General features: G+C 44.3%; 2 protein-coding genes across 2 annotated transcripts in view; one reads left to right on the top strand and one right to left on the bottom strand.

Moving 5' to 3' along the window:
- Positions 1-779: 779 nt before the first annotated feature.
- B3GNT9 (UDP-GlcNAc:betaGal beta-1,3-N-acetylglucosaminyltransferase 9) lies at positions 780-17590 on the bottom strand. The gene is made up of 2 exons (XM_039503115.1): positions 17359-17590; positions 780-2334 (listed from the first exon to the last, which is right to left on the bottom strand). The coding sequence occupies exon 2, from the start codon at positions 2264-2266 to the stop codon at positions 989-991; it is 1278 nt and encodes a 425-aa protein (XP_039359049.1). The 5' UTR covers positions 2267-2334; positions 17359-17590; the 3' UTR covers positions 780-988.
- LOC120384425 (F-box/LRR-repeat protein 8-like) overlaps positions 17500-19442 on the top strand; it is a 76233-nt gene continuing 74290 nt past the window's right edge. Inside the window, exon 1 of the mRNA XM_039503114.1 lies at positions 17500-17627. Within this exon, the coding sequence (XP_039359048.1) occupies positions 17500-17627 (128 nt within the window). The remainder of the gene's footprint in view (positions 17628-19442) is intronic.

The following is a 19442-nucleotide window of genomic DNA, read 5'->3' on the forward strand; positions in this document are numbered from 1 at the left end:
TTGCTCTGCTCGCCAGCAGAGGTCTGAAATGGGGGGTCTGGAGCATCAAGGTGAGAAGATGATCAGCTGTTGTCAGATGATTTTCAGCTTCCGTTGACTGTAAATCAATTTACAACATAAATAGTTGAAAGCTGCCATGAACCCGCCCAGCTTGTATCCTGACACAGCATCAGTTTAGCAGGAGTTTGATTGACATGTTGCTATGAATGAGACATCCATACACAGGGAGGGGCAACAATGAAAGTTCTTATCCTCACCTTCAAAGCCCTTCACAGCTCTGACCCTTCCTACTTACCTGCAGGTCTCTGATCATGTTGCTCCCTCACCCATTCTCTGGTCTGCCAGCAAAGCCCGCTTCCAATTTTGTCTCCTCTCCTTCTCCCATTCTGCATAGATCCCCCTCCCTGAATTAATCCATAATGCCACTGCCCTCTTCTCCTTCACGACCCACCTCTGTTGCATCACCTCCAAGGAGCCAGCTGATGGTGGTTTGGTTTGTGCATCAGTTGGGGAGAGCTGATTTTCTTTATTTTAGCTACTGCACAATTTGGTGGTTCTTGCTGGCTCTCAGTAATCCCAGACCTATGTAGCAATGATCTTTTTTTATCTTCACGATCCTTGTCCTCATCTCCCCGCCACCCCCACCCTGCTCCTTTTATGTCACATTCACTTATCATGTTAAGTCTCAAATTAGATTATAAGTTCTTTGGGGCTGTCTTTTACTGTATGTTTGTATAGCAGAATAGTCCTAGCTGGGGGTCTTTAAGCTCTACTGCGATACTAATAAATAATAATAAATTAAATCTAGTTTTGTGAATTACTTGGAATCAGGTTAAGGGGAAAAATCCTACTGCATATAGTGTGTGCAGACGTGAAATTCTGGCAAACATCTGCAACAGGGTGGCCTAGTCTCCGAATAGTTTACGCGAGATGCGCTAAATCAGCGTGTTGGGTTGCAACCCCCCAAGGTTCTTCTGAGCTTGGTTCATCACCTGCTTCTGCCATGCTTAGCCTGCTTTATTAGAAGGCTGCTGACCGTCATTGCTTCAGGTTTTTTCCTCTTCCATTGGAAAGGCTTCTTCACCCGCTTCTTCTGGGTGCAGGAAAGCCGTGGGCTGTGAAGCAGATTCCACATTAGCCAGATTTCGGCTACTTTTAGACTGTGGACTACCATGAGATCTTTGTAAAAGCAGGGGTCAAACGTCTGCAGGTGTGGGGCAGCTGAGGGTTTCACGATGCCAAACGTCTTGAATCCTTCATGCAAAACAGGTTTGAGATTGATTCTCTGCAAGCACATACCCAAAAAGACATCATCAATGGGGAAGAGCTCCACCTCTTTGCAAGCCTGGAAGAGCTTTTTCATGGTGCTGCTGGACAATAAGAAGCCCCCTCCCCCTGCATAGAGTGGGTAGGTGCCTAGCCCGTACATCGTTTCTGGGATGTAGTATTTACTCTTCTGCACCCGGATTGGGTGAGCATTGTAGATGATGTCCCCAACAAAGAGGTCTTCTGCAGGGTCATGTCTCTCGAGGAAGTCAATGATGTTCTCCACATTGACAAAAACATCAGCATCCCCTTTAAAAATGAACTTCACACTGGAACAAAACTTGTCAGCCCAGTTCAGGAAGTGGATCTCTTTCAGGGTCAGATTGAAGAAAGTATCCAGAAAGTCCCAGAGTAAAATGTCCTGGTACATCAGACTCTCCTGATGGACAAGAATATCCCATGTTGCAAGTGCCGTCTTATTCTTTGGTATTCCCAGGAGGAAAACTCTTTGAACCTGCACCCCATTCACCAAACCCTCCTTGCCCCAGGTCTTACGGACGATCTCGCGTCTGTCAAAGTCCTCAACTACTGATTTGATGGCTATGAGCAGGAAGGGACCTTCGGGTGTTCTCAGGCATTTCTTGGGCTGGTTAATGAGAAGATCAAAGTTCCGATTGTCCTTGTTTAGAAGGTAGCGCTTGAAGTCGAAGGCAGAATGAGCCAGCGGTGGGGAAGTGGTAGTTTGAGCCTTTTTACTTGCCACCTCTGCATCTTTAGCGATAGAAATGATTCTGGGTCGGCCAAATGTCACCTCCGCTTGAGGATGCCACTTGGGGGCTTCGGGGCCTGGGAAGATCCTCTGCGTTGGCGAAGGTTTCTTGTGCGTTTGCTCCTTGTTTCCTGTTGGGGAAGTACGCTCCAACTGGGAATAGAGTAAAGAGCAAAGCACTACCACCAGGAAAAGGGTGCAGATCGCATCCCCTTTGAGCTGAACTCTCATTGTCTCCACACTTCTTGTAAGGAGTGTTAAAAGCTGTGCCTGGTGAGCTGCTCAAAACCCACGTCCATCTGCAAATAAACACATCGTACATCAGTGCAGAGCACTTAACATCTTCAAAGCACTCTGGTAAAAATTAATTTAATAACCACAAGACACCCAGGAGGGAGGTATTAATGTTCTTGTTTTACCAGTGGCGATGCTGAGACCCATTAAGTGCTTTACCAAGAGCTAGACAGCAAACCAGTAACTGAGCTAGGAGTTGAACTCAGGAGGGCCTGACTTCCAGGCATTTGCTCTGACATCTAGACCATGTTGCTGTTCAAGTTACCTACGGGAAACCCAACTTTTCCGCTGATACATGATTGATTCGTGCCCGTCCAAAACCACAAAAGATCCCGCCATTGTGTCCCAGAAGAACATTGAGCTAAAACTATGATCAAAACCATTCTTCTTGTCTCATATCAATAAAACCCTTGATAATATTAAGTGGCTTCTTTAGTTCTTAAGTCCCCTCCATGTCATTCAAAAACAAAGACACAAATCTGGCAGCTGAAGGCAGCTTGAGGGCTTCAGCCCTGGGTGATGGGGCTCAGATTTTGGCTTCGGCCCCAGCCCCAGCAAGTCTAACGCCAGCCCTGGCAGCCTCATTAAAACGGAGTTGTGACCCACTCTGGGGTCCCGACACACAGTCTGACAACCTCTGTTCTATTCAACTAGATTAGTAACTAAACTGCAAGAAGAAAAATAAGAGTTACAAGGATGCAGAAAGCAATATCTAAATATAGTCCAGGGAAAGAACTGGTCACGTGTCTATAGCTGGAACAGACACAGATCCTTTTTCACCACAGTACACGTAGCCACATTGTTTCCCACAGTGGCTAAATAACTAAGTGGAACAGAGGCAAATTGACAACGAGAGTTGTTCCAACTTATCCTTAGTAGCAACTGGTTCCCTTTCTCCCCAGAGAAGGGTGTATCTATTTATTTAAGTCCTACACACCCAGGGGGAAGTGGTGATCAGAATCTGAGAACTATCTACACCAGTGGGATTTTTTAAAAGATCATTATGATTGATACAAACTTTCTCATTCACACACACACACACAATATTAAAGTGATATCTGATTACAAATCCTATAGTTGCCATAATTTACATTCATAGATTTTTTTTTAAGGCCAGAAGGTACCATTATGAATGATCATCTAGTCTGACCTTCTGCTTAACCAAAACTGATGCCTGCGGGATACCTCTAGAAACGCACCCGCTCAATGATGATTCCCCATTTAACATTATATTTCGAGACCTGTCAGTTAACCAGTTCTTAGTCGGTTTAGTGTTTGCCATGTTAATTTTGTCTCATTCTAGTTCCTTAATCAGAATGTTGTGCATACCAAGTCATATGTCTTACAGAAGTCTGTTACATCAACATTATTATCTTTTATCAACCAAACTTGTAAGCTGATCAAAAATAAATGTCAATTTCGTATGACAAGATTTATTTTCCATACACCCAAGTTGATTGGCATTAATTATATTACCATCTTTTCATCCTTTAACTAATCAAATCCTGGATCAGCCATTCCATTATTTTGCCCAGGATTGATGTCAGGCTGACAAGTCATCCCATCTACTCTTTTTTTAAAATATTGTCACAAAATTAGCTTTTTTCCAGTCCTCTGGAAGTGTTCAAAAGTGTTCCAGAGTTATTCAAAATCAACATTAATGGTTCATAGTGCTCCTTAGCCTGCTCTCTTAAAACTCTTTGATGCAAGTTATCCAAACCTACTCATTTAAAAATATAGTACTTGTGGCACCTTTAGAGACTAACAAATGTATTTAAGCATAAATAAATAAATATGCTGAAATAAATTTGTTAGTCTCTAAGGTGCCACAAGTTCTGCTGTTCTTTTTTGTGGATACAGACTAACACAACTGCTATTCTGAAACCTGTCATTTAAAAATGTCACTTTAGGAGCTGGTGTTTAAAATCCTCCTTAGTTACAGCTGGAATTGAGATTATTTGATCATCATTATCATCATCCTATATATATATACATCCTCCTGGCTTTTTCCCAAATACAGACCAGAAATATTTATTGACCACGTCTGTCTTATCTGTTTTGTGGTTGATTAGTCTACCATTTCCATCTAGTAATGGACAAATACTATTGTTATGGTTCCTTTTGTTCCTGATATACTTAAAAACTCCATAGCTTTGCTGGCCATAGAGGTCGCCTTGTGTCCTTTTGCTTCCCTTATCAATTTTCTATGGATTCCAGCTTCCATTTATATTCACTGCTATCAGCATCCTCTTTTTTATTGTCATACATTTGTTTTTTTAATTGCTGATTTAACTTTCCCTCCTAGTCAGGCTGTTTCTTGGTTTGTTTTTAAACAAGTATAGCCTTCTTGGTTGGGGCTTTTTGGAAATGTAGTAAAATATTCTGATGCTGTTCCCAGTTATTGTTCATATTTTTCTATTTAAATTTTTTCTGCCAGCTAATTTGACTCAAGTGTTTTCAGTGTTGTAAAACTGGCCCTTTTGGAACCCCAATATATATTACAGGTTGGGACTTTATTCTGTTTGCACATAAGAAATGTAATCAAGTCATGATCGCATGCACCTAGTTCTATGATCAATTTCTCTGTCATGAGGAGGTCCAATATAGAGCATTAAGGAAATAGTCATCTATAATGTTTAGAAATTCGAAGGATGTCTTAGTACTGGCAACATGAGACTTCCAGCATATGTCATTCAGTTTGAATTTCACTCAGTAATTCTTGCATCAAGCCCCAGTTTTCTCACAGGCCCTCCAAGGAGTGGATGGGGCTGTTCTTAAGTGGTTCTGTTCCCTTCCTGTCAAAGAGATCTCAGGGGGATTTGGAGGAAGTTACTTTTTTCCCCCAAGGGTGCTGTCATGTTATGGTGCCACTGGTTCTACCATATCACCCCTCTCATTCAAAGAGGGGCCATTAGCCTTCAGCGAGATGGCACGAGCTATGGTGCCTGCAATATGCTGAAGACAACCCAGGTCTTCATCTACATCTCTTCTGACCCAGCGGGAGCCAGTCAAGCACTTTGTCTGGAGATCACACACAGCGTGCATGAGAATTATCTGGCTGAGGCGCAAACCAAATACATCTGAGGTGGTATTGGTGGGTAGGAGGTGTGGGAGAGATGATATTTGTCCCTTGACAGGATATGCACCTGCATTTGGTCAATCAATACACAATCCGGGGTTGGGGAAGATCTCCAGCTACTGTGCGTAGAACAGGTGGTATTTGCAGTGGCCAGGATGGGTTTGGGGTTTTTTCATCCATGTCTGGCTTTGAAGTTATGCCCTTTTCTGTTGTGTGTAGACCTCCCGGCCCTCATCCATGCCTTTATCACCTTGCAACTAGACATCTGCAAAGTGCTCTGTGTGGGGCGAAACCTGAAATACAATTGGGCTGGTGCAGAAAGCCACAGCCCATTTGTCACCCTGTCACTGGTGATCTCACTGTCAATGTGTTACTCTAGTGCTCTGAGGTCTGCACTGGCTACCTCTGGGTTTCCAGGGACAGTTTAAGGTGCCAGTGCTGACTTCTAAGCCTCGAAGGCCCAGATTTTTGAAGGTGCTTAGGCATTGCTACCTATTTTAAAAAGGATTTAGGCCCCAAAGTGCCTAAACCCCATTGACTGCCAATGGGATTTAAGCTCCAAAACTACTGACTTTAGCATGAGTTAAAGCTGTTCAGTGCCTTTCAGGATTGGTCCCTCTATGAGAAAATCCAAGATATATTGGCAAGTGATTATGTATCTCAGATCAAGTTAAAAGCCGGCAGTGTTTTTCATAAAATCCCGTCTCCTGCCCCATTTGAGAGAGGACTTTTTTTCTTTTGTGTAAATGTCTGATCTTACATCAGCGTTCAGATTCCAGATGATAATTAAGGGCTTGGATAAAAAGCTGGCTCTTTACTGCATTTAATTTTATCGACTAGGACTTGGAATAAAATGTGTGTGTCATGAAGCTAGAAATTTCCATGACTTACAGATTTATCCTGCCAAAACTGTGGAGTCTGGCAATAGAATCCTTGTGAAGGAGCCAAAAAAAAAATCCTGGATTGTTACATGCATGGGCTGATGGCCCAATCCTCCTTCTGTGTTTTCATTTATTGAAGGAAAGGACTCTGAGATACAGCGATATAATGTTCAAATAAAACAGGTTAATGCTGAATATAAACTTCTAATTTAAAAGGAATTGCTAGCCCTGATCCTATATCAAATTAGATGGACCTTTGTGTTAATATTGGATATTTTTACAGCACTCACCCTGGCCTTGGCTATTAGCCAGGAGTCAGCTCTGTTTGAATTTGTCAGTGTGGGAAAAGCTCCCTAGGTCCTGTTACGGAACTTGGCCAACAAGATGCTGATGAGTCCTGCAGATCCCTTTATATTTCTGGAGTATTCATCACCACTCAGCATCAGGAAAAACTAGGGTGATCTCAAAGCAAGCGGAAAAGCTCTACCCCTTGGTGCACAGGCCTGCAGCAAGAGCGTGGCTGTTGGGTAACAGACTTAACAGTGCAATGTGCTGCCATGTTGGAAGAGCAGGTTTTGCTATCCGGGTGCAGTGTCTCGCTCCTGGGACTAGCCGAAGCTGGTAGGTTCAAGCTATGACAGTAGGGATGGTTTTGTATCACTCAGGCTGCCCTGCCAACAAAACCAGACCCCTCCAGCCCTCTGTGGCTAGCTGGAAAAGCTAAAGAAGCCTGAGGGTCCATTGCCAAGTTCTGCCCAGTCAGATTTCTTGCAACCCCTCCTCCCCACAGTGAATGTGAAATCTTGAAATAGATGGTTGGGGGGTCCCACCAGACAGGCTGTTGGACCTACAGCACCCCTACCACTGCTGTGAAAAAGGCAGGGCAAGGGATACCTCCTTGCCCGCCCTCTTGCTGCCCCTCGGGTGGCATTGGTAGAGAATCAGCAGATCTGGTGTAGGATTTCTCGATGGCATCTCGGGGCATTTGTTTAAATGGTGTGGGGTTGGCTGTATTTCCTGCAACCAGGGAAGTGCATTGCCTATCAGGGGTGAAATCTTAGCGCCCCCCGCCCCCCAAAATCAATGACAAAACTTTCATTGACTTCCGTGAGGCCCAGATTTCACCCTGGGAGTGCAAACTCAAGGCATAACCCTGAGGTTGGATGGTTTACGACAACTGTTGGGGAGAGTTGCTTTTCTCGCCAGAGCCAGTAACAAGGCCAGCAGCTTGTTGGCAAAAGGCATAGATGGCAATGGAGACCTAGGCCTCTGGAGTTGAGGGAGAGGACTGTACAGGTGATCTCAGAAGCTCTGCCATTCCTTAAGTCAAAGGATGCAAGAAGCCACAGGATTCCAGAGGTGAACCAGTAGCTAGGAGGGGTGACAGAGCATCGAGCTTCCCCTGAGACGCAAGGGGGCTGGGTGAGTTACATGGCCTCTGCTTGAATAGCAGTGAAATCAGTCTCCAGGACCTCTAGCCAGCTTTGCTAGCCCGAGAGACAGAGGGGTAGGGTCTATAGAACACAACAGTCAACCCCAGTGCAAAGAGAGAACAGGAAAACCATCTAAGTGTTTGCATCAGGGGCATTTTAAAGAGCTGAGAATGGAGAGGGACGTGCATGAAGAATGATGAAGATAGAAGAAATTGAAATAATAGAATCACAGAGATGTGGGTCTGGAAGGGACCTTGAGAAGTCAAGTCCAGCCCCTGTGCAGAGGCAGGACCAAGTTCTCAACCAGGGGTCCGCAGAGCTCTTCCAAGGGATACGTCAACTCAGCTAGATATTTGCCTAGTTTTACAACAGGCTACATAAAAAGCACCAGCAAAGTCAGTACAAACTAAAATTTCATTCAGACAATGGCTTGTTTATACGGCTCTATATACTATACACCGAGGTGTAAGTACAATATTTATATCCCAATCGATTTATGTTATAATTATATGGTAAAAATGAGAGAGAGAGAAGCAATTTTTCAGTAATAGTGTGGCTGTGACATTTCTGTATTTTTATTCTGACTTTTTAAGCAAGTAGTTTTGAAGTGAGGTGTAATTTGGGGGTATGCAAGACAAATCAGATTCCTGAAAGGGGGAAAGGTGGAGAGCTAATGACAGACCATCCCTGACATGTGTTTGTCCAACCTGTTCTTAAAAAGATCAATGATTCCACCTCCCTTGGAAGCCTATTCCTGAGCTTAACTATCCTTAGAGTTGGCAAGTTTTTCCTAATATCAAACATAAATCTCCCTTGCTGCAGATTAAGCCCATTACTTCTTGTCCTACCTTCAGCGGGCATGGAGAACAATTGATCAGAGTCCTCTTTATAACAGTCCTTAACATATCTGAAGACTTATCAGGCCCCCCCTCAGTCATCCTTTTCTCAAGACTAAACATGCCCATTTGTTAACCCTTTCCTCATAGGTCAGGTTTTCTAAACCTTTTTATCATTTCTGCTGGACTCTCCAAAATGTCCACATCTTTTCCAAAGTCTGGCACTCAGAAAGGACACAGCACTCCAGCCGAGACCTCACCAGTGCTGAATACTGCAGGACAATTACCTCCCAAGTCTTACATACAACACTGCTATGAATGCACCCTGGAATGTTGTTAGCTTCTTTCGCAACTGCATTACGTTGTTGACTAGTATTCAGTATGTGCTCCACTGTCATCCCCAAATCCTTTTCAGCAGTACTACCACCTGGCCAGCTATTCCCTATGTTGTAGTGGCGCATTTGATTTTTCCTTCCTAAGTGAAGTACTTTGCATTTATCTTTATTTAATTTCATCTGGTTTAATTCAGACCAATTCTCCAATATATCAAGGTGGTTTTGAATTCTAATCCTGTTCACCAAAGTGTCTGCAACCTCTACCAGCTTGGTGGTGTTTGCAAATTTTATAAGCAAACTCTCCACTCCATTACCCAAGTCATTAAAGAAAACACTGACTAGTACCCAACCCAGGTCTGGCCCCTGCAAGACCCCACTAGATACATCCCTCCAACTGGACAGCGAACCATTGATATCCACTCTCTGAGTATGGCCTTTCAACCAGTTGTGCACCCACATTCTAGTGAATTAAGCTAGACCATATTTCTTTGCTTCTTTGCTTATGAGAACATCATATGAGACTGTGTCAAAAGACTTACTAAAATAAAGATCTATCACATCTACTGCTTCCTCCTTATCCACTAGGCCAGTAACCCTGTCAACGAAGGAAATTAGGTTGGCTTGGCATGATTTGTTCTTGACAAGTCCATGCTGGCTATTCCTTATCACTCTATTATCCTCTAGCTGCTTACAAACTGATTGTTTAATAATTTTTTCCAGTATCTTTCCAGGTATTGAAATTAGGTTGACTGGTCTATAATTCCCAGGGTCCTCTTTGTTCCCTATTTTAAAGACAGGTGCTATGTTTGCCCTTCTCCTGTCCTCTGGGACCTCACCCATCCTCAATTATTTCTTGAAGATAATTACGAATGATTTGGAGATGGCTTCAGCCAGTTCTTTAATTACCCTTGGATGAATTTCACCAGGCCCTGCAATTTGAATACATCTAACTTATCTAAATGTTCCTTAAGCTGTTCTTTTCCTTATAGAGGAGGCTTCTCTTTTAACCCTCAGTACCCCCTACCGAGCCCATCCTAGTCTCCTCTGAGTCTCCAAAGCCTCTGGTCGTGGTGGGAGTGCTGTACTCGATAGCTCCCTGGATCGACAGCAGAGCTCTGCAGTGCCACTGATGGTCAGCTTCTTTCTCCCCCTGCTTGGGATCGAGGAAGGTGCTGCAGGTCAAACGGAGGCACTGGGCCCCATAGTCACGAAGACACGAATACTGTGGAGAGAGCTAGAACTTGCACTGCAGGCCCAGAATAAGCACCTGGAATGTCACACCAGACGTACTGCAACCGCAGGGAGTTTGTAGGCATGGGTTAGTACGATACCGGCCGGCTTGGTGCCCTGCTATGAAGCTGCTGCCTAGGAAGTCAGAGCTGTTTGTAGAGGTTTCTCTTGGCAGGTGATTTGTATGAATTACCTAGTTGATTCAGCTGTGTTCCCAACTACACAGAGGCTACTGTCACCCACCCTTCACTGCTAGGCCCTCCAACAAGGAAAGGAATATGCTACCCTGATGCACATTGTATATATCTGCACAGGGGCAGATTAACCCTGGGCTTCCAGCAGGCCGGAAAGTGTGCTGCTAAGCACAATGATGTGCAGCCTGGCTTTAGGAAGGGACCACTGCTGCTTTGGTGGGTCCTAGACACTGGTGAGTCTTAATTTCCTTCTAAAATTTCTAAGCAAAGCATGCATTGTTTTACAGCACATTCAACTGTGAGAGACTCAGGCTGCATTGTTTGTTGTAGCATTACACTAAAACCAGCCAGAAACGCATCCACTGGTTAGTCTCATTCCCCTAAAGCAGCAAAGCAAAAAGCAGAACGCATGAGAGTCTGTCCCTCCACCACAAAGGAGTGGAAGAAAGTGACCCTCCTTCTCAAAGAACGGAAATACCAGTAGGAGGAATTACTTCAAGCACGTTAATAAACAGCCTTGTCTAGATCCAGATGTGTAGCGGAGATGTACTCTGCTGTGACTTTGTGCATTGGATGCATGGGTTCTAGTCCTGGCTCTCCCACAGATCTGCTGGGTGACCCTGAGCAAGTCGTGTGCCCTCTCGGTGTTTCACTTTCCCCCACCTGTAAAATGGGGATAACGAGAATTATCTGCCTGTTAAAGCAGGTTGAGAATTAAAGTGCTGATTATTGTTTTGTTCACCACTTTGTGTTTGCTTTAAAAGGGACCTTCCAGCTGTTAAAAGGATTACACGTGTCTCTCCTCTCAGTGCAGCAACCTGTGAGCTCTTTTGGAACTTCTGCTAAAACGCTGTTCTGTAACTCTCTAGCAAGTCTCGTTCCATTCACTGACACTCCCTAGGCTTCTTTCAAAGGTAAACGAGGAGAGAAAAGAGGAAGCTGAATTTTTTTGCAGGGACAGAATGCCTCCTTTCACAATGCAGAGCAGGATCCTGGCCCATTCGACACTGGAACCAACTCACCCACCACTCAAAGTGAAGATCTGGAAAAGTCTCCATGGTAAGCTTTCTGGTCAATACCTGTACTCCAGTCATGACTATTATTCCACCATGTTTCTGTTATCCCTATAATATCTGGTTATGTTGGGCCCAAATCTGTTAAAACAAACAAAATCTTCCTACAAATAAGGAACAACAGAGACCAATGTAGATTTTTATTGTGAACTGGAAGCCAGAGACTTTTTTTAAAGCAAAGAATCAGGATTTTTTTTTTTATTTATTTCCAGGAAGATTCTGTTTAGCCAGCCCAAGGGTCAGAGAGCTTGGTTCTGTGCCCTGCTAACCTGTGCGTGAGCAGACTGTGATCAGACACAGCATCCTAGGACTAAGTTCCAGAAAGCTTCTAGCTCTTTTCAAGTGGGTGGCGTGACATGGGGGAAGGGTGGCAGGATGCTGCATCCGAGAGAGACATGATAAGCTTGTCTCCAGTTGTGCTGCATTCTCTGCTGGAAGGGAGAGAGGAGAGAGTGGTTGTGCTAATGTGTTGGCACAAGCATGTGTCAAAGCAGTGACTGCTCTGTCCCCATGCGCCCTGTAACAGTGGCTTCTCCTTTGCTCTACACCACCTGGCCAGGATTCAGTCTCTCAGCCCCATACCTTCCTGAGTGCAGAGCCTGTTTACTCAGACTGGGAGCAATCTCGCCTGATGTGACTCTTGGACAGGTTTCAAGTCATGCTTTATTTGCAGAGTATGAGAGATTTGGGGGGGGTTGGAAAAGTTCCATGCAGGAGCCAGTCTCGTTGATTTTAAAACAGCAGGTTATTCAATTCTCCTTCCACCAACATCACATCCTCCCTTCCCTCCTCTCCCTTCACTCAGAATAACTAAATAGATAAAAGCCTTGCCAGAAATAAGAACAAGCCATGGAACTATGCAACATTTCCCAGAACAGGCTGGATGGAGCCTCGCTCCGGAGCCAGGGATTCGAAGGCCAGAAGGGACCATTGTGATGATTTAGTCTGACTCCTGTAGAACACAGGCCATAGAACTGCCCCAGAATAATTCCTAGAGCAGAGCTTTTAGGGAAACCTCCCATCTTTATTTCAAAATTGTCATGGAGAATCCACCATGACCCTTGGTAAATGGCTCCAATGGTTAATTACTCTCACCGTTAAAAATTTACACCTTATTTCCAGTCTGAATTTTCCTAGCTTCAACTTCCAGCCATGAGGATCAAGCCATACCTTTATTGGCTCGATTGAAGAGCCCATTATTTAATTATTAGTTCCTCATCTAGGTATTCATGGACGTAATCAAATCACCCCTTCACCTTGTCTTTGTTAAGCTAAATAGATTGAACTCCTTGAGTCTCACTATAAAGCATGTTTTCTAATCCGTTAATCTTTCTCATGGGTTTCCTCTGAACCCTCTCCAATTTATCAATATCCTTCTTGAATTGTGGACTCCAGAACTGGATACAGTATTCCAGCAGTGGTTGTACCAGTGCCAGATATAGAAGTAAAATAACCTTTCTACTCCTTCTTGAGATTCTCCTGTTTATGCCTCCTGGGATCACATTAGTTCTTTTGGCCATAGCATCACACTTGGCAGCTCATGTTCAGCTGAGTAGCCGCCATGACCCCCAAATCTTTTTCTGAGTCTCTGCTTCCCAGGATAGAGCCCCTCATTCTGTTTCCAAATGTATGTTTACATTTAGCCACGTGAAGATGCATATTGTTTGCGCCCAGTTTACCAAGCGATCTAGACTGCTCGAATCAGTGACCTTTCCTCTTCGTTATTTACCACCCCTCCCCCAATTTTGTGTAATCTGCAAACTTTATCAGTAATGATTTTGTTTTCTTTCAGGTCATTGATAAAGGTGTGAAATAGCGTAGAGCCAAGACCTGTCCCTGTGGGACTTCACTGGTGGAAACCCTCCCGCTCAATGATGATTCCCTGGTTTGCCTGTTGACACCTCTGAGTTAACCAGATTCCCCTCCCACACTGTCAGACCACCTCATCAGCCCTGTCACAGGCCTTTATAGTTCCCACCCAACCTCGGTTTCCCCATCAACCATTGCTTCAATTCTTACCAGGAATGCCCCACAGGTGGCGCTGTTCTTCACAAGTCTTTGTACCTCCATACCGCCACACCCAAACATCCCCTCAGAGAAAAGCTTTGGGCTCCTTAGTCCTAGTAGGACAGATAAGAACCCAGGAGGGTATTCCCTTGTAACCTAGTAGACAGACTTTTCATGCCATGGATGAACATAGCCATCCCATGGATCAACATAGCCATCCTTTCCCCTCCCCTTGCATTTCCAGTCTGAGGAAAGCACCGTGGCTTGGTTGAAGGAGCAACCTGAGAAGAAAAGAGGGGGAGAAACAACACTGGTAGGGTTGACACTAAGTGAGTTCAGAACAGAAGAATGAGAGAGAAACCATTCCCTCAAAAACGCCTTCCTCAACTATGTAACAGTCACCTTCCGGGGAGCAGATCAGTATAACTATGTCCTGTACCTTGATCCCACTCTCTGATTAGACTTAAGCCTTGTCTACACAGAGGCCATGTCTACACTACCCGCCGGATCGGCGGGTAGTAATCGATCTATCAGGGATCAATTTATCACGTCTCATCTAGATGCAATAAATCGATCCCCGAATCGACATCCGTACTCCAGCTCAGCAGGAGGAATAAGCGGAGTCGACGGGGGAGCTGCAGCAGTCGACTCGCCGCCCTGAGGATGGCCAGGTAAGTCGAACTAAGATACTTCGACTTCAGCTACGCGAATAGCATAGCTGAAGTTGCGTATCTTAACTCAATTCCTCCCCCGCCCCCAATGTAGACCAGCCCAGACAGTCGCACTGATTAAATTAGTTCTCACCCAGTAGAGACCCGTGTGTGGACACACCTGTTAGGGAGCTGGTTTGGTTTATGTTAAATAGATTCCTACTGGATTCCTAATTGACTTAAGCTAAACTGCAATAAGCCTGGCTTACACTGAGATAAGAGAGTCTGTAAATAGCCTGGTTCACACTGGTTTCACTACATTGTTTTTAAATCACACATTAGTTCCATTACTGTAGTTTTGTCATCTGGATGAGGCCCATGTTAATTAATTCTGACATGAGTAGCTGAAACGGCTTTGGCAGGAGCAGATTTTAACTATATAATGTCTGTACACTTTGTCAAAAGAAAATCGGTTCTATTTCTGGCCTTGACTCTCACATGCCTAGTCCCAGTATTTATTGGGTTTCTTCAGGCAAAGTCACAAACCTCATCAAAGTTTATAATACAAATGGCTGTGGTGCCATGAGGACTTCTCTACGGGCATGAAAGGGCGCCTCGGGAGGAGGTCTCATTTGAAGTTATATCATTACAAAGCAAAGCGTTGTGGTTTGATCTCGGCTGAGTTAGGAACGAGATGCTTTGTAATACAGCCCGTTGGGAAGCCAGGCAAATGTTGTATGAAGCCCTGGCAAAGGAAGCCACAAAAACAACCAGCAAACTAACTTATTAAAAAACCAGCCTCATGAAGGTCCCTAGAAGTTTATAAATCCATAAACAAACTTTGAAAATGTGCTTTGTGCAGCTGAACTTTAAGCAGTTTTTCCAGTAAGCCTGGGGCCTGATCCAAAGCCCCTGGAACTCAGCGGACAGTCTCCCATTTACTTTAGTGGGCTTTGATCAGCTCCTAGCACGGTGGTCCATGAACAGATCTCCAAGGTGCTACCGCAGTACAAATAATGAATACTACTATAGTACTAGCCGTGGGCACCGCCATGGCAGATAGTACTGGCATTGTGCTGTTACTATCAAACCCCACGCGTGAGCAGGCTGGACGTTTTAAGCCTTCGGCCATGAAAGGAGATGTGGTTTGTCCAGGGGGACCCTTCTGCAGAGCTCTGGACCTTTAAAATGTACAGCTGTCATTACTGATATTTACTATTGGTATTGCTGTGACACCTAGAGACCATGGGGCTAGGCACTGTATATACACAGAACAAAGAGATGGTGCCTGCCCCAAAGACCTTACAAAACCCCCGTGTGAGCCGCCTCTCACGCTAGCACACTTTAACTGATGTAGTCAAGATTATTGCAGGACAGGATGCTACAATTCTCATTAATTTGTCCATTGGCACTAATCCTACGAAGTGCAATTAATCCCATTAGTTTTCAAGCCGGTTTCTTCCTTTTTCTGGTGGGTCAGATTTCATCACAGAGCCTCTCATTTCACCGATCAGTTTTATTAGCCATTCCTTTTCAATGCCACCGATACACACATTAGATTTTGAGAAAAGCTCTAAAACAGTTTCGGAGGCTAGCTGGGTACGGTTCAGAGGCAGAGCTATCTGGCTATCGGTTTGTAGTTTCCAAATGCTGTATTCAATCAGCTTATCAAATGCAAAACCTGGAAAGCAGTTGCTACCTCCAGAGAAGTTTTCTGATTGCAAAATATTGTAAAATAAACCCAAAATGAAATGGGGAAACAAACCCAAGTTGCAGCTGTTGGGCCCAACCCTGGAGCCCTGGATCTGCATTTGCTGAGTGCCCATGACTCCCACTGAAGCTACCACGATTCAGGGTGCTCACAAGGGATTGGGCTCACACAGATTGGCCTTGCATGAGTGAGGGTTACAGGATCGGGTGCTATTTCTGTCTCTCTGACGTGCATTCACAGGCCTTGGTCTGTAGGGGCTATTACAGTATTGCACCACGCCCTGAGCAGCAGGTGCTGCCAGCCTGCCCCACCGCATGGGAAGGCTGAGGAGAGATTGTGCCTCTGAGGAGGCAGCGAAAGGTACCCCCTGGGTTTTTGTGTCTGAGACTGTTTCCTTTTCATTTGGCAGAGGGTCACCCCTTAGGCTGACCCTCAGGGACCAAGGGAGTACAGAAGGGGGAAGGCAAGCCCCTGAGTGGGGCTGATTACCCCAGGCTCACCATCGCCAGGGGCGGAAATGCTAAGTCTGGTGAAATGAAGGAGGTGCCTTGCCACACAGTTTAATATGGAATTAGGAGCCTGCCTTTAGCTTCCTGTTTTTGAAAACTTTGACCCACATGCCCCCTAAGCTCCAGAATAATGCTACAGTCTTTATAGGGTAGTGAACATACATGTAGGGGATTTCTTGATACTCAAAATAAGGGACAACATCTGCTAAACCTCTGTTTCTCCCCCAACAATCTGCGTCACTTGCTTTCTTTCCTTCTCCCTGTTCCTCCGATCCCCCGTGAAATGATAAATCTGGCTGCTTCTGATGATCTGCCATTGGTGAACAGCAATTAAATTCATTTAAAGTTCTCGCATTAGCATTTTCCATAACGATCTACAATGCTATTACAGTTTGTGCTGCAAATATTGCAATGTCTCTAAATACATATATAATAGTACTTTACTCTGGAAGTATGCCCCATCAATTTGAATGGGATGCTCATGAAGTAAAATACAGTGTGAGTAAGAGTATCACAGTCTGAGAAAAAAGCTGTTTAAATGGTCCTATGTGACGTTCTGTTAAATTCTAATGAACTATATATATATATTATATATATAATGTTACACAGTTTGCAAAATTATGTGTACGTGGATTGAGCTCCACAGATTACACCACTGGAAACTCTGGTGAAGAGGACTGCATAAAAATTGTGAGTGCAACCCAAAAAAGAAGGTCTTGTAAGCATAACATGCCCATATTTTTACACGATTACGTTCGGAATGTAACAGCCCTTCTTGCAACTCTAAGACTCCCCATAAAGAAGACCTAATGTCTTGCATAAAAAACATCTAAAAAAATGCGAAGAAGATGCTGTTGTGAAGTAAAGCACAAGCCCTATGCAAAGCTGGCCCGAGACAGTTCATTTTAACTGGCTCTGCTGCATATTAAATCACGGTAAAATGAGCTACATAGCTTCTTTTCTAAACCACCGCGGGAACAAAAAACTGTAGGATTGACTAAAATCAAAGCTGGACTATAAGGGAGTCTCCAGTTCACGTTGCCTTTAGTATAACATGTCCCCCTGATCAAACATAAATACTAGATACTTACATCCAATTTGATAGTGTAGATCCTGTGTCCCCTCAGCAACGTTTCATCAGTGGGTTGCCAAGTAGGCACATCTGGAGACAGTTAGTGGAGACATTCCTTAGCCTCTAACTGAAACTGAGGAAATCCTTGCCGAGCAAAGCAATGCTGAGTCTCCTGCATTTGGGGGCATTTTTGTTAGGGAAGCCAGCGAAGTCCCTGCATGCATGTATGTGTGCTAATGTGGCTTGTGACAACACTCTACGGCTCTTCTTTCCAAACACTTTCTTACTGTAGTGGTGAAAGGAGCAACTGCATTAGGGAAAGGAGCTCAGTTTTCCAAGTGCTGGTCATGTGATTTAGGCAGATGTCTCAGCACACAGGCTCTGGGAAGTTAGAGAGAGCTCTGAGTGCAGATGTTTGCTGGCACTGAACAGGGGTTGGCTGCTTGACTGCAAATACAGTGATAGATCACACAGCCTGTGTCAGGTCTGGAAGGCATTCCACATATATTTCTTAGAACAATAGTGTTAATGCCTCATATAAAAGAGGCAGAAAATGTAAATTGCTGGAGATTAAAACATGGTACCAGAGTAGTGATTTCTTATTACCACTTAATTCTTCCCTCTGTGCTCAAGTCAAACGAAGCACTTTACTGAACACCGGGTCTGGTCAAAAATCCGCAATTATTTACCATGAAAATTTTGAAGGCAACAAAGCCATGTTCAGGTTGTTCAACATTTTTCACAGACTTTTATTTTTTTGTCCAAATATTTTTGTATAGAATATCTAACTTAAATTTTTCATTTAGATTCAACTGGATTCAAGTGGAAAAAATAAAAAAAATGATGTTTGGTTTTGGTTTCTCCAGTAGGAAAAAAAAAATCTGGGGGACTAAATCGAATGAGGGACCAAAAAACATGTTTTTTTCCCTTTTGATTTGAATCAAATGGAATTAAAACAAAAACATGAATTTAGAATGGCATCTAAATTCAGGTAGTCACTGGCTTGCTGAAGAGCCATGGGCGAGTTACATTGCCTCCTTGTGCCTCAGTTTCCCCATCTGTAAAATGGGGATAAGAATACTTCCTTCCTGTGTGGAGTGCGTTGAGATTTACTGATGAAAAGCGCTATAGACGAGCTAGGGAGTATGAGACGTAGAATTACTTTTTCATTTTTGACAAAATGGAAAATTTTAAATGATACACATTTTTTTCAAAAATGTTCATATTGTCCAAAAAAAGCAATTTTTTTGGTAAAAAATAATAATTTTAACGAAAGCATTTTCACCAGCAATACTGACCACACGGGTGTGTAAGTGATATACTATAAAGCTTTCTAATATGGACAGGTACACCTGAGCAACTTCAGCTAGTATTTAGTCCCTTGAAACAGAACAGCTTATTAACAAGTAATGTGACCAACGTGCCCCTCTCTCAGCCTTTAGCATTACTGGCCTTATTCTTTCCCCGTGGAAATCAATGGAAAACTTCCCACTGATCCCAGTGGGAGCAGAACTGAGCTGTGAGTCAGGACAGGGCTGTGCCTAATTTTCATTTTGCCCCAGGGGATATAGACAGCCATGCTGGGAGTCTGCCCGGGGGTCTGATACCTGGCTGGATACTGCATTGCACTTCCAGCCTGAAGCCAGCCACTTGTGGAGGGAGGCTCTACCTCCCACACAGAGCAGCAGCTCCCTAGCTCCGCTGTTACTTTTACAAGGCTCCCTCTGGGCCCCAGCCACTCAGAGTGGACACGGAAACATGCCATAGACTCACTGTCCCTCCCCTCCTGTGAGTTTTGGGGCCTCCCTGTCCCTTTGCTTCCTTCCGCAGGATGAAGATAAACAGGGAGCCTCCTAAGTCATACCTCTCCTCTGTGGGTAGCTGCCGCTGCTGTTTTGAGACCCGTGCAGTAGGGACTGGAAGGTAAGGAGAGGAACAGTGGCCAGGGTGGACCCCTCTCTCCTGACACCGCTACTTATTCATTGTTTCGATGTGTCTATTTTCTTCAGCTGTCTCTTGCCACATGCTCTGAGGCAGAGACTGTCATATTTCTGTAATGTGAGCATATAGCTTCTAGCAGCATGGGGGTCTCACTCTCAGCTA

Source organism: Mauremys reevesii, linkage group 16 (assembly GCF_016161935.1).
Source record: "Mauremys reevesii isolate NIE-2019 linkage group 16, ASM1616193v1, whole genome shotgun sequence".
Taxonomy (NCBI): Eukaryota; Metazoa; Chordata; order Testudines; family Geoemydidae; genus Mauremys; species Mauremys reevesii.